The sequence below is a fragment of the Hemitrygon akajei genome, chromosome 4, assembly GCF_048418815.1.
Source record: "Hemitrygon akajei chromosome 4, sHemAka1.3, whole genome shotgun sequence".
Lineage (NCBI taxonomy): Eukaryota > Metazoa > Chordata > Chondrichthyes > Myliobatiformes > Dasyatidae > Hemitrygon > Hemitrygon akajei.
In genome coordinates, this window is record NC_133127.1 from 194,416,254 (window position 1) to 194,430,828 (window position 14,575).

The following is a 14,575-nucleotide window of genomic DNA, read 5'->3' on the forward strand; positions in this document are numbered from 1 at the left end:
TAAAGTGGATGTTGATTGGCTCAAAGGTTATGGGGAGAAGGCAGAAGAAAGGGGTGGACGGCCTTATCCTGCTCCTATGCCTGATGGTTTCTTCGGACTTGCGCCACTACAACAACAGCCCGTGGGCCCCACATCCCAACCACTCACTGCATCCTGAGAGGATTCACAGCAGGTTCCTCACCCTCGGCTGGTGCGAGCCGTCATTATGAACTGCAGCGCTTTGGCCTGAAGCCGCATGTGGTGAATGAGGGCGACGTGCTGGCTCTCCAGGCCACTGTACAGAAACTCCAGCTTGTAGGTGTGCTCCAGAATCTGCAGGGAGAGACAGAGAGGGCAGGTCACCACCCACTTGCACTGAACAGTTACACTTCACTCCGAATGTTTGTATTACACCAATGCACTGTGTAATGATCTGATCTGTAAGAATAGTTTGTAAGCTTTTCACTGTACCTCAATAAATGTGACAAAATAAACTGATACCAATCCACATACCACGATACAGTGAAGGACACCCAGACAGATCGATTAAGTACGATTAGTTGGACTCTTGATCTCACGATCTATCTTATGATCATGCATCTTACTGTCTACCTGCACTGTGCCTTCTCTGTAGCTGTAACACTCCATTCTGATTTCTGTTATTGCTTTATCTTGTGCTACCTTAATACACTGTGTAATGATTTGATCTGTATGAACATTCAACAGAATCACAAGTAACACCATATCTCAGGTCTGCTTCTTGTCCAGTCTTCAGCCCCTTTTCCCAAAGATCCATTAACCTCAGCTTCCTACCTGCACATTAGAATTCCAGACATTGCACAGAGTTGTAAACACAGCTCAGCATGTCACAGACACCAGCCATTAGACATAGGAGCAGGTAGGTTCTTGATTAGCCATGGAGTCAAAGGTTGGGGGGGGGGAGGGGGGGAGACAGAAGAATGGAGTTGACAGGGACAATACATCAGCATGAAGCAGACTCAATGGGCCAAATGGCTTAATTATTTTCCTGCGTCTTGCGGTCTTTATCAGGCTAACGGCATTTTAACATCTTACAGACGATAAAGCCTGAAGACACAAGAGACTGCAATGGGTCGAGCAGTATCTGTGTTGGGTGGGAAGGCACCACTGGCCTTGAGTCAAGCACCTGCATCAGCACTGGGAGTGGAGGTGTGGAAGCTGCAGTAAGGCAAAGATAGCCTGGGGAAGTTGCATTCAAGCGAGAGTTTGAAGATATTGGAGCAGTATTAGGCCATTCAGCCCACTGAGTCTGCACACAGAGTGAGACCACCGGATACCATAGCACAGTACAGGCCCTTCAGCCCTCCATGTTGTGCCGACCCATATAATCCTTAAAAAAGTACCAAACCCACACTACCCCATAACCTTCCATTTTTCTTTCATCCATGTGCCTGTCCAAGAGGCTCTTAAATACCCCTGATGTTTTAGCCTCCACCACCATCCCTGGAAAGTCATTCCAGGCACTCATAACCCTCTGTGAAAAGAACACCCCTGATGTCTCCCCTAAACTTCCCTCCCTTAATTTTGTACATATGCCCTCTGGTATTTGCTATTGGTGCCCTGGGAAACAGGTACTGACTATCCACCCTATCTATGCCTCTCATAATCTTGTAGACCTCTATCAAGTCCCCTCTCATTCTTCTATGCTCCAAAGAGAAAAGTCCCAGCTCTGCTAACCTTGCTTCATGTGACTTGTTCTCCAACCTAGGCAACATCCTGGTAAATCTCCTCTGCACCCTCTCCATAGCTTCCACATCCTTCCTATAATGAGGTGACCAGATAGACTGTGGCAGTGAGTACTCAAGCCAAACAAGTGAGGTTTCCGTAGTGAGAATTTTCCAGAAAGGTCTTCCTAAAACATAGCTTCCCTTTACACAATAGGGGGTGCTGGAGACAGACAAGATAACTGAAAGATGTGAAGATCTGAAAGATCCAACAACGAAAAGGTCAGTTGTCTTTACTAACTTCAAAATATCACCGGCAGTTTGCTGGAGGTTTCGATTTGACTTTTAATCCCTCAATTGTCCTAACTAACTTGAAAATATCATTGGCTGTCTGTTTTTTTTTACTAATTTTTTACTGAAACATCAACAAATTACATTCAATACAACCAATTGCCAATTACATTTTGACTGTTTAACCCAGCCACCCCCTCAACCTTCTTCGCCATCCCCCCCCCATCCCTCTCCCCTCCACCCACCAATTGAATAGTAGTGCAAACACAGACAGAGCATTCCTATTTTAACAAAAGATCTTTTAAGTTAGATATCAAATTTGTCCACATTAAGATTGAGTTTGGTCGTGCATCATTTACTCTTGCTGATGATAATTCCAGGTAAGAAATGTCCAGAAAGCGCCGAAGCCAGAGAGTATATGAAATATCATGGGGTGGTTTCCCACGCTGGACTACAATCTTCTTAGCTGCAGTCAGGCCTGCCAGCCAGACTTTGCGTGTTTTTTCCGTAAGGGAAAGTTGGGAGTCATCATTTAGAAGATGTACAGTGGCGTCCATTGGTAATTGTACCCCCATTAGTTCTGTAAGAATACTGATAACCTTTCCCCACAAACCAAAAACCCCGGGACATTCCCATACAACATGTATAAAAGAGCCAATGGTTCCGTGGGGGCAAAATGAGCAATATGGGTCAGGAACCAGTCCCATTTGATGTCTAATTCTCGGTGTTAAATATGCTCTATGACAAAATTTCAAGTGTATATACCGATGATTTGGGTTTTTCGAAGCACCGGCAACATTATCCCAAATCACATCCCAGTCTAAGTCTTGTCCCAATTCAGATATGTCCCTATCCCAGGCTTTCATTCCTGATGTGGGCATATATTTCTGGGAGTTTAATTTATCATAGATATATGACACTATCTGCCCTGGAGCACCCTGTATCCAACTTAAAATGGGATAGTCCTATAAATCTGACCCCCAGGGAATGCCATAGGCTTTACAAGCTGATCTTACTCTAAAGTGGAAGAAAAGAGAGTGTTTATCAATATTATATCGAGATATCAGTTCTTGAAAGCTAAGGATAGTACTTGGTCCATTAATATCTTGAAGAGTAGCAATACCTTTATCCTCCCAAGTTCTGTTAGTGAATGGTTTCCCCCTAGACAGAAAATGATTATTGTTCCATAATGGAGATGATTTGCACCATTCGCTTTTAAATTTTAGGAATTTTTCTGCTGCTCACTTGTAGCATATGGGTTAAAATTGGACCGTAATACAAATCACATTTTTTGGTAGACATACCTATAAGGAGAAAGTCCTTCAACCTTATTGGTGCTATCAGCTCTTGTTCTATATTTTTCTATAATGAAACTTTATCCTCCTCCATCCAATAGCTAAGACTTTTTAATACAAATGCCCAGTGATACAATTTAAAATTTGGACATGCCAATCCCCCATTCGACTTTTTGAATTGTAGAGCTGACCACTTTATATTGGGTCGCTTACCATTCCAACATAGCATCGTAGTAAGGAGTCCAGTTTTTGCCAATATCCTGCTGCAGGTGCAAGTGGGATCATTGAGCTGATAAAATTAATGCGGGGTAAGATGTTCATTTTAATGACCGATATACGGGCTGGGACTGATGCTGGCAGGTGTCTCCATCTATTAATATCTTCTTCTATTTTTTTCAAAATTAAAGAGTAATTTGTTTTAGCCACAGATGATAGGGAAGTACCGTAGATTTCGCACTACAGAGCGCACTTGATTAAAAGCCGCTGGCTCTAATTTTAGAAAGAAAATCAATTTTGTACTTGTACAAGCCGCACCGGATTTTAGGCCGCACCGGATTTTCGGCCGCAGGTGTCCCACGTTGTAATATGAGATATTTACACAGAAAGATATTACACGTGAGGATTTTTTAACTTTTAATTAAATCCATATGGTAACATAAACAAATACATATTGCAAATGCTTTTTTTCGAACCGTGCCTGTAACGCGGCTACTTTTAAATATACGTTGCGTATACTTTTTTACTGAACAACATTCCAATATCTCCTAACGACTGGTAAAAAATATATATACTGCAGCCTACCAGGAAAAGTTATTGATCGCCTTTAACTTAAAAGCAGCGTTCGCTCAGATCTAATGCCGCTCGCCCCCACCTTCCCGTTTATCGCAAACCAGTATTTCCCACAAGACGCGGCGAAACCGGGTGTGACGTCATAGCATCCCGCGATGTAGTACAGAAAACAAATATAGTTAAAACACTTCTAACTTTAACTAGAAAATACTAACAAATGAATTACTAAGCGAAAATATAAACTAAATAACTGCCATAAAGGCAGCACAATGCTTTTCTTCGAGTGTTTTCCATGTTGATGAGGGTGAGTACAAATGACTGATTTACAATAATTTAATTGTGAAAGTGCGCTTGATTTATCGTACAATTTCATTGGACCTCTGTGAACTACTCATCAATTTTATTGGTCTACTGTTACGAGGCAAAATGTTTTTGGCGGCATGAAAAAAAATCATGCATTAGCCGCACCGTAGTAAAGGCCGCAGTGTTCAAAGCTGTTCAAAATGTGGGAAAAAAGTAGCGGCTTATAATCCGACATCTACGGTATTAACTTTAATACCCAAGTAGCGGACCTCATTTGTAACATTAATCTGGGGAGGGAGAGACACCTTACTTTTATCCATATTAATCAGCATCAGTGCTGATTTTGACAAATTAACTTTGTGTCCTGAAAGAAATCCAAATTGCTCCAGTGTTTTTAAAACATAGGGAATAGTCTGTTGAACATTTGCCATATAAACTGGCGTGTCGTCCACGTAAAGTGATATTGAATGTGAAGTTGTACCTATTGTAGTGGGGGAGATCTGAGGACAGTTTCTAATTAACTGTGCAAGCGGTTCAATAGATATAGTAAAAATTAAAGGGGACAAAGGGTCCCCTTGTCGTGTGCCCCGTCCTATGTCAAATAACTCTGAGAAACCTCCTCCCACACATACCCGGGCTGAAGGATTAGCATACAATGTTTGAATCACATTGATAAATTTATCGCCTAACTTAAATTCTTTAAGAACTCTCCAAAGATATGGCCATTCAAGACGATCGAACGCTTTTTCAGCATTATGAAATAGCAGCCACAGGCAAGTGGGATTTTATGTGTTGCACTCAGTATGTGTAACAGCCAGCGAATATTATCAGATGCGAGACGTCCCTTGATAAAGCCCATTTGATCTGGGTTAATTATTTTCCCAACTACTGTCTCAAGTCTACTGGCTAAGACTTTGGAAAATATCTTGAGGTCAGCATTTACCAAGGAGATTGGACAGTAACTGGCACACCCCAAGGGGTCCTTACTGGGCTTAGGTATAACTGTGATCAGGGCTGTGTTTAGATCTCTATGGAAAGCACCATTTCCAAAAGCATAATTTAGTGTTTCTAACCATACTGGTCCAAGAATATCCCAAAGTGCTAGGTACAGTTCCACAGGTATGCCGTCTATACCTGGCGTACGGCCTCTACTTGTAGCTTTGACTGCTTTAAGTAGCTCATCCAGTGTAATAGGAGAGACTAGAGTTTTGGTGTCCTCTAATGACAACGTAGGGAGGTCTAATCCACTAAGAAAATCGCTGAAGTCATTCTCAGAAGGAAGTGAGCCACTTGTATACAGTTCTTTAAAGTAATTCTTGAATGTCTTGTTTATTTCCTCTGTTGAAGATACTACTCCACGTTTAGCACATCTAATCGCTGGTACAGACCTTTTAGCTTCCTGTTGTTTGAGCGTTGGTGCCAAAAGATGGCTCGGTCTGCTGCCTTCTGCAGAATCCTTATGTTTGGTTATATGGATCATATATTCTGCCTTGCTTCTTAATAAATCATTTAATTCTGCTTGTTTTGTTTTGAGCTCGTTTTCTTTTGTTATGGTGTATCTCCTTTTGAGATCATTCTCCAAAATCTTACATTGTTCTTCTAGGGTGCAAATCTTTTGAAGCCGGCTTTTCTGTAGATGGGCACTGAACCTTGTGGCGTTATTTCGTCAGAAACCCTTGATGGAGGCCCAAATCACTGTCACATCTGAGACACTATTTTTATATAAATTTATAAATTCCGTCATTTTTGTTCTCAGCTGTGATAGAAATTAGTCGTTTTTAAGAAGAGTGGAGTTAAACCTCCACCTAGTAGCCTTATTTTTAATTTTGCCATAATTAAAAGTAGATATGACTGGGTTGTGATCAGATAGATGGCTGGGGAAAAATTCTATTGAGTGTACCAAAGGCAGCAGATCGGTGGATACAAGAATGTAATCTATCCGAGAGAAAGTTTTATGTCTTGTGGAGAAGAAGGTATAGTCTTTAGCAGATGGATTATGCACCAGACCTTTCAATTGCTACATTAATATTACATCTCATTACTATCATAACTCCTTTGGTACGCTGATGCCACAACGGGTTTATAAAAGTGGTTTTGAACCCTGGGAATATCATTAGGTTTAAGATGTGTTTGCTGTAACAGCACGATATCTATTTTCATTCTGCATATGAAACCAAAACCTTTGAACGCTTGTAGGGAGAGTTTAGTCCTCTAACATTAAATGAGACAATAGTAAGATTTTCTAATTCATCTCTGTTGCTCATCTTCCCCTGGATCTGTTGTTGTAAGTTGCTGTTGGAGCGCCGAGTTACCCCTTCCCACCCCCCTCCCATCACCCCTCACATTCAACCCTTTACTTTGTAACATCTGTGAGTGTCACTTAGCAATGTCAGACACCAAACACTGACATTAACCAACCCCCTCTAGCAACAACAAATTAGAAAGGCAAAGCAGTTCTCATAGACAATCATATCAAAGAGCCAAGAAAAAAAACCTGGACAAACCCATTAACCTATATAATTAAAACCACTTCCTTCTCAAATATAGTATAACACATTATCTAGACCCCAACAGCTCTCTAGCGAGAAACTGTCGCTTTAACAGATGGCTCCAGTGCTATCTTATCTGGTGCCCAGGAACGTAAACGAGTCTACTGGAAACATAACATTCTAAAGTTATTCCGAACAAACTGCTGTGTATCAGCTTCATTCTTGATGAAGTATGACAATTGGGGATATTGAATATCACCTTAAAACTCTGACCTACAATACTGAGAAACAAATTGGCCCCTTAATTAACTAAATACAAAAGTGCAACGAATGACTTTCCAGTAAAAGAATAACCAGAGAACTTCACATCTATAACGTTAACTTGCCCGTGCCTGTTAGATTGTGCGTACAGGCAGGTCCATCTCCTCCTGAGGGGCAGGTGGACTTTGCCCATGGTCTTCTTCCATATCTCCCAGCATCGATGATTTCAGAGCTTCTTTCGCTTCCTCTGCAGAGTTAAACGACATCTTCATGCCCTTGATATTCACTTTCAAAATCGCCGGGTATAAGAGAAATGAGTCGATCCCCTTCCGTCGAAGCTTAGCGCAGATTCCTTGTATCTCTGCCGTTCCTGCGTCGTGCTGGGGCTGTAGTCGGCAAAGAACTGCAGCTGGGTGCCATCAGGGAGAGTAGGTTTGGCTTTCCTCGCGCCGTCCAGGATAGCCTGCCGGTCGGTGTACCGTAGAAGCCTAAAAACAATGGTCCGCGGTCCTGAAGTGTTGTTGGAAAAGATCCTATGTGCTCTATCGATCTCCAATGGAGTGCTGTGGGAATTCTTGAGCGCTGGAATCCAATTAGGCAGCATCTTCTCGAGGTAACCTCTCGGATCGACACCCTCAGCGCCTGTCGGTAGGTTGACCAGCCGCACATTGTTCCTCCTGGATCTGTCCTCCAAGTCGTTTAGCTTCTTCCATAACTTAGTCACCTCCGCGAGATAGGAATTAGTAACTTTCTCATTCTTGCGTAAGCAAACATGAATGTTGTCTATTTTGTTGAAGACCGTGCTAAAGTTTTTAGCATGAATATCCACTTGCTCCTTTAACGACCGGAGAATGTTGCCATTCTCTGCCATATGATTCTGTATGGGGTCGAGAGCCTTTTCCAGTGACTCCTTTAGCATGTGGGCTACTGTTTCTTTCAGCGATTCCATCTCCGTTGCCATTGTTTGCTTAATTAGCATAGCTATTTCCTTGGATGAATCGCTAGCTTGGTGTCGTCTGCTGGTGTCTTGTTACCTGGTTGAGTTTGAATCTTTTTTTGAGGCCATGTCTTCAATAAGATCTTTCTCCAACTCAACCTTGTATTAAGACCGTCTATGAGCCCTAAAGGACTTGAAAAGGGAGGGCTATATGTTAGCGCTCAGTGCCATGCTGCCATCTTGCCTCGTGCCTCACCAGAAGCCATTGGCTGTCTGTTTGATCTTCCAATTGACTTTAACACCTCGTAGCCTTTGACTCCCTTACTAATCAAAATCCTATCCTCTGCTTTAAATATACCCGATGACCAGACCTCCACAGTTATCTATTGCAATGAATTCAACAGATTCACATACCTCTGGTTAACGATATTCCTCCTCATCTCTGTTCAAGGGGGACACCCTTGTATTCTGAGGCTGTGCCCCATGGTTCTGGACTCCCTCATGGTAGGAAACATCCTCTCCGCATCCACTCTATCCAGACCATTTAATATTCAATAGGTTTCAATCAGACCTCCCCTTGTTCCTCTAAACTCTAGCAAGTCCAGGCCCAGAGCAATCCTCATACATTAATCCTTTCATTGCTGGGATCATTCTCTTGAACCTTCTCTGAACCCTCTCCAATGTCAGCTCATCCTTTCTTAGAAAGGGGCCCAAAGCTGTTCACAATACTGCAAGTGCAGTCTGACCAATGTCTTCTAAAGCCTCAGCATTACATCCTTGAAGGCAAATGACATAACTAAGGAAAACAAGGGCAGCTGGAGCTGAGGCAGTGGTTCCACATTCTGCCTTCACTCCACCAACGGGGGGACACGGACACCACTCACCTGTTTGGCCGCAGAAGCTGCCATGACGTTCTGTTTGAGGTAGAGTGGAGCAGCCACGTTCCACACCTTCTCCTGAAGAGACTGCAAAGAGAAAAATACTTTGTTTAAGGGGGAGACCGGTTTTGCTGAGATGCCGAGCTGTGTCCACAACCTTCTGCATTTTCTTTATGGAGAACCTGAGAAAACTCAAGAGGGTGGTGAGAGTATGGAAAGAGCTGACAGTGGAAGTGGGGGATGCGCATTCGGTTTCAACACCTAAGAGTAGATTGGATAAATACATGGATGCAAGGGATATGGAGGGCTATGATCCAGGTGTAGGCTGATAGAACCAAGCTGAATTTTCAGAATGGATTAGATGGGCTGAAGGGCCTGTTTCTATGCAGTAGTGCTGTATGACTATGACGTACTTGTTTCCTCAGCTATCAAGGTGGAGACACCTGGGAGAAGGAAGCCAGCGCTCATACAGAGAAGCATCGTGTAAACACCTTACCTTCATGAGCAGGAGCTGGCACTGCAAGTATGTGGCTGAAAACTCAGCGATCCCCGACAACTCTGGCTGTAGCTCTCCCAGTCGCTGCAGGTCACTGGGATCAGAAGAAAGATTAAATAAAAAATGATGCTTGAGATACAAGCTTCATCTATCATAAGTTAATGAATTTCAACACTTCACCAAAAGGAACCGGAGTTGTGGACACAGCTCAACTCATCACAGAAGCCAGCCTCCTCTCCATGAACTCCGTTAACACTTCCTGTGGTTTCAATAAAGCAGCCTGCATAACCAAAGCTTCTCCATCACCTTGTTGTGCTGGTGAGGCCTGTGAGCTCCTGAGATGCCAAGAGCAATGTGGTCTAGAGTTTAGCTCCTGGTAGGTGTACACTTCAGTGTCTCCCCCGGTATATTCTCATAACGGGTCCTAAACCGAGCTGCTGTGCTCCGGTTGGCTTTCTGGTGCCTTTCGCATCACACATGGCAGAATACTCCATCTCTTTAGCGATGGGATGTGTAAATGTGTACATGTTGCTTGTATACTGTATTTAAGGGAGATACTTTCTGTTATTTTGTAATATGATCCTAACTACATTGTGGGGTGCATCTGATTCTAATTCATGGGTAGTCTTAAGTTAACTTTGTTGGTAATCAAAGCTGCTATGTCCTAGTGCTGATTTAAAGGAGCTCATCGCCCTCAATGAGCTAGAGATAGAGGCTATCACGTAGTCACAATGAAGGGAGCTATAATTGTTTTCTGGTAGCTATCTTTTTGTAAATATTGGCAGTTTTCATTTCACTATTTTCACTAAATTTTGTAAGTTTGATTTTTGACGCATCTAATAAACAGAGTAGCTCAGAAACTGATGAGCTCCTGGAATTTACAATCCAGTCAGCCACAGTTCTATGGGTGAAAATGCCTTGTTAATGAGAGGTCAGAGGAGAATGGCCAGACTGGTTCAAGCTCACAGGAAGGTGACAGTAACATGAAAAACCATGCATTACAATAGTGGTGTGCATCTCTGAACACACATCAAACCTTTAAATGGATGGGCTCCAGCAGCAGAAGATGACACTCACTGGCCATTTTATTATGTCTCAGCCATCTCCCCTCTCCATTCTCAATCCTGATGCAGGGTTTCAACTCTAAATACTGATGATTCTTTTCAGATTTAGATTTATTTATCACACGTACACCGATAAATGCAGTGAAATACTTTGTTTGTGTTAACAACCAACACACCTAAGAATGTGCTAGGGCAGCCTACACGTTTTGCCACACATTCCCTTTCCCTCTATAGGATTAGGGTTAGGGTTGTCAATTTTGTTTAAGCAGTCAGGGGTTTGTTAGCCCCAAGCTGAATCCCTAAACCAAAAGGACTGGTGGATTGTAATAGGCTCAACAGGCTGGAGCCAAAAACTGTAGGTTAGAGTAACCGACACAAAATGCTGGAGGAACTCAGCAGGTCAGACAGCGTCGATGGAAAAGAATGAACTGTCTATGGTTGAGACCAAGACCCTTCATCAGGACTGGAGAAGGGGGCAGAAGCCAGAATAAGAAGGTGGAGGGAAAGGGAAGGAGGACAAGCTGGCAAATGATAGGTGAGAGCAGGTGAGCAGGGAGGTGGTTGGGTGGGGGAGCGGGGAGTTTGAAGTTGGGGATAAGGTAAAGGGCTGAAGGATAAGGAACGTGATTGAAGAGGAGAGTGGACCATGGAAAGAGAAGGAGAACCAGAGTTCTTGGTTAGACCGCTCTACGGTTAGAACCTCCCACTTGACCAGACTGACATGGGTCGCCCTACCAGGAGCTAAGGTCCAGACGGCATCACTCTGAGGATCTCAGAAACTCACAAGGCTCTCCCCCATGACAAGGTGGTGATCCTCAGAGAAACTGACAACTGTATTCAGTGAATGACGCCATTAAACAGAGGACAATCATTCACTGTGACCCATCCAAAGAACAGAGAGATAGTAATGCTCACCGAATTGTTAGCTTCAGAAGGTCCTGAGCTCCCTGGGTATCCAGATGTTGGAGAGTCTGAGCCCGGTCAAGGCTCTGCTGCACAAACTGGCGGGACGAGTCCTCGTTCAGAGCGTGGTTGGAGGAATCTGAGACCGATACCATCTTCCTGCCTGGCAACTGTAAATGCAAAGCACAGTGCTGGAGATAGCAGAGATCCTCTGGAAATCCAGAGTAATGCACACAAAATGCTGGCGGAACCCAGCAGGTCAGGCAGCATCGACGGAGAGGACTAAACAGTCGACGTTTTGGGCTGAGACTCTTCATCAGGGCTGGACCTGCTGAGTTCCGCCAGCACTTTGCGTGTGTTACGCCACACAGGACAAATGCAACTACACTGGTCACGGAGCTCTGAGGTACAGAACACAAAAGGTAAAGAACCTCTGACAAAATAAAATTCTATTCCCATCTTAAAATCCATTACTTTAATTTCTTTCCCCTCACTGAGGCCCAAACAGTTCAAGGAAATATTCTGGCACCTGTCTCCAACCACCTCACTCAACCTGCATCTTGTTCTCTGTCGCCCTCTCTCCCGCCTCAACCACCGATTCTGGCAGCTCATTCCAAACACGCACCACCTTTTGCATGAGAAAGCTGCCTCTAATGTCTCGCCTCTAATCCTAAACCTCTGCCCTCTTGTTTTTACCAGCCCCTCCCTGGGAATAAGACTGTGGCTTTCACCCTGTCTATGCCCCTCATGAACCTGTATACCACTATCAGGTCACCCCTCAATCTCCCACACTCCAACCTCACCCTGTAATTTAAGATTGTTTAATGCCAATTCCAGTGCACAAGCATAAAGTTGAACAAAATAATTGTTACTCTGGATCCAATGCCACATATAAAAAAACACAATAAGATAAAGAACACAATAATAAAACAATCAATATAAATACATAAGGTAGTTTACATACAGAGATTGAATGTATGTCCATTAAGGTCATTATAATGGGGGTGGTAACTATCCATTAAATGCTCCCAATGGCATGCGCCTCAAATAGCCTCTGACAACCAAGTCCAGGTGCGGGAAAAGGGCCAGCAACATCATGCAGGATCCCACCCACCCTGCTCACGGACTGTTTGTCCCACTCCCATCAGGGAGGAGACTACGTAGCATCCACACCAGGACCACCAGACTCAAAAACTTTCCCCAAGCAGTGAGGCTGATCAACATCTCCGCTCACTAACCCACAGTCCAGGCAACATCCTGGTACATCTTTTCTTGCAGCCTTTCTAAAGCAGTAACATCTTTCTTATAACAAGGTGATCAAAACTGTACACAATACTCCAAGACTGACCTCACTAATGTCTCACATAATACAACTTCCCGACTTCTACGCTCGACGCCCTGAGTGATGAAGGCCAGTGTGCTTCAGCACCTTATCTACATACGATGCCGCTTTCAGCCAACTCTGTCCTTACGCTCCCAGGTGTGTCTGTTTCTTGTTTTTTGAAATATTTCCCCAGTCTCAGTCTGTTTGTCAGTCTTTGTTCATATGTGGTTTTTCATTGATTCTATGATATCTCCTTGTTCTTTTATTTTGCAAGAAAATTAACCTCAATGTATGGTGACATAGTTTGATGATAAATTTACTTTGAAACTTGGACCTTGATGTCTTCTTTAAAACAGAGGCAAGGAGAGGTATCTACACCTAGAGGGTGGAGAGTCTGTGGAATTCATTGCCATAGAGGGCTGTGGAGGCCAAGTCATCGAGTATATTTAAAGCGGAGGTTGACAGGTTCTTGATTTGTCAGGGCATCAAAGGTTACAGTAAGAAGGCAGGGCAAGAGAACCTGGTTGAGACGGATAATAAATCAGCTATGATAGGAAGGTGTAGCGGCCTTGATGGGCAAATTACCTAATTCTGCTCCTGTCTTAGGTCTTCGACTTTGAATGGTCTCTGGGTTTAAGTCGTAAAACTCGTTTCCCAGTAACACCAGAGAAACTTCACAAGGTCAAAGAGACAAGCAATAAATGTTGTGGTCACAGCTCAGCACATCACGGAAACCAGCCTCCCCTCCCTGGGCACTGTCTGCACTTCTCGCTGCCCCAGTAAATCACTTGACGTAATCAAAGACCCCACCCTATTGTAGACATTCTCTCTTCTCCCCTCTCCCATTGGGCTGAGGATATAAAAGTCTGAAAGCATGTACCACCAAGCTCAAGGACAGCTTCTATCCCAGTTTTCACTTTTGAACAATGCCTTGTATAACAAAATGAACTCTTTACATCACAATCTACCTCATTATTACCTTGCACCTTACTGTTTGCCTGAACTGCGCTCTTTATAACTGTAGCACTTTATTCTGCATTCTGTTATTGTTCTACCTCAATGCACTCTGTAATGATCTGAACAGTATGCAAGACAAGTTTTCTCTATATCTCAGTATATGTCACAACAATGAAATGCGTAAGGCAACAGGAAGCTGGGATTTAGCTCAGTGGGAGAGCACAGGTTCAATCCCCGGCATCGCCACATCAGTGACCGTATTTGTGTTACACTATTACAGCGCCTGGGAGTTTCCACTTTCTCCCTGTGACCACGTGGGTTTTCTCCTCCTCCCACGTTCCCAAGACGTATGCGTTAGTAGGTCATTAGTCAAATGGATATAATTGGGCGGCTCATTGCATCGGAAGGACCTATTAACCAGATAACAATTACAGCATGGAAACAGGCCATCTCAGCCCTTCTAGTTCATGCCGAATGCTTACTCTCACCTAGTCCCACCAACCTGCACTCAGCCCATAACCCTCCATTCCTTTCCTGTCCATATACCTATCCAATTTTACTTTAAATGACAATATCGAACCTGCCTCTACCACTTCTATTGGAAGCTCGTTCCACACAGCTACCACTCTCTGAGTAAAGAAACTCTCCCTCATGTTACCCTTAAACTTACCCTAACTCTCAACTCATGTCCTCTTGTTTGAATCTCCCCTACTCTCAATGGAAAAAGCCTATCCACATCAACTCTATCTATCCCCCTCATAATTTTAAATACCTCTATCAAGTCCCCCCTCAACCTTCTACGCTCCAAAGAATAAAGACCTAACTTGTTCAACCTAAAGTACTATCTCTGAATAGCAGAAAGAAAGCAAACAAATTCCAATTCTTTACTGAAAGGAACAATTCGAA

At 43.5% G+C, this 14,575-nt stretch overlaps 1 protein-coding gene across 1 annotated transcript in view; it reads right to left on the reverse strand.

Moving 5' to 3' along the window:
• ints4 (integrator complex subunit 4) overlaps nt 1-14,575 on the reverse strand; it is a 97,389-nt gene that overhangs the window by 26,652 nt on the left and 56,162 nt on the right. Inside the window, exons 15-18 of the mRNA XM_073044319.1 lie at nt 11,401-11,558; nt 9,422-9,515; nt 8,932-9,012; nt 182-312 (exon numbers count right to left, since the gene is read on the reverse strand). Coding sequence (XP_072900420.1) covers nt 182-312; nt 8,932-9,012; nt 9,422-9,515; nt 11,401-11,558 — 464 coding nt within the window. The remainder of the gene's footprint in view (nt 1-181; nt 313-8,931; nt 9,013-9,421; nt 9,516-11,400; nt 11,559-14,575) is intronic.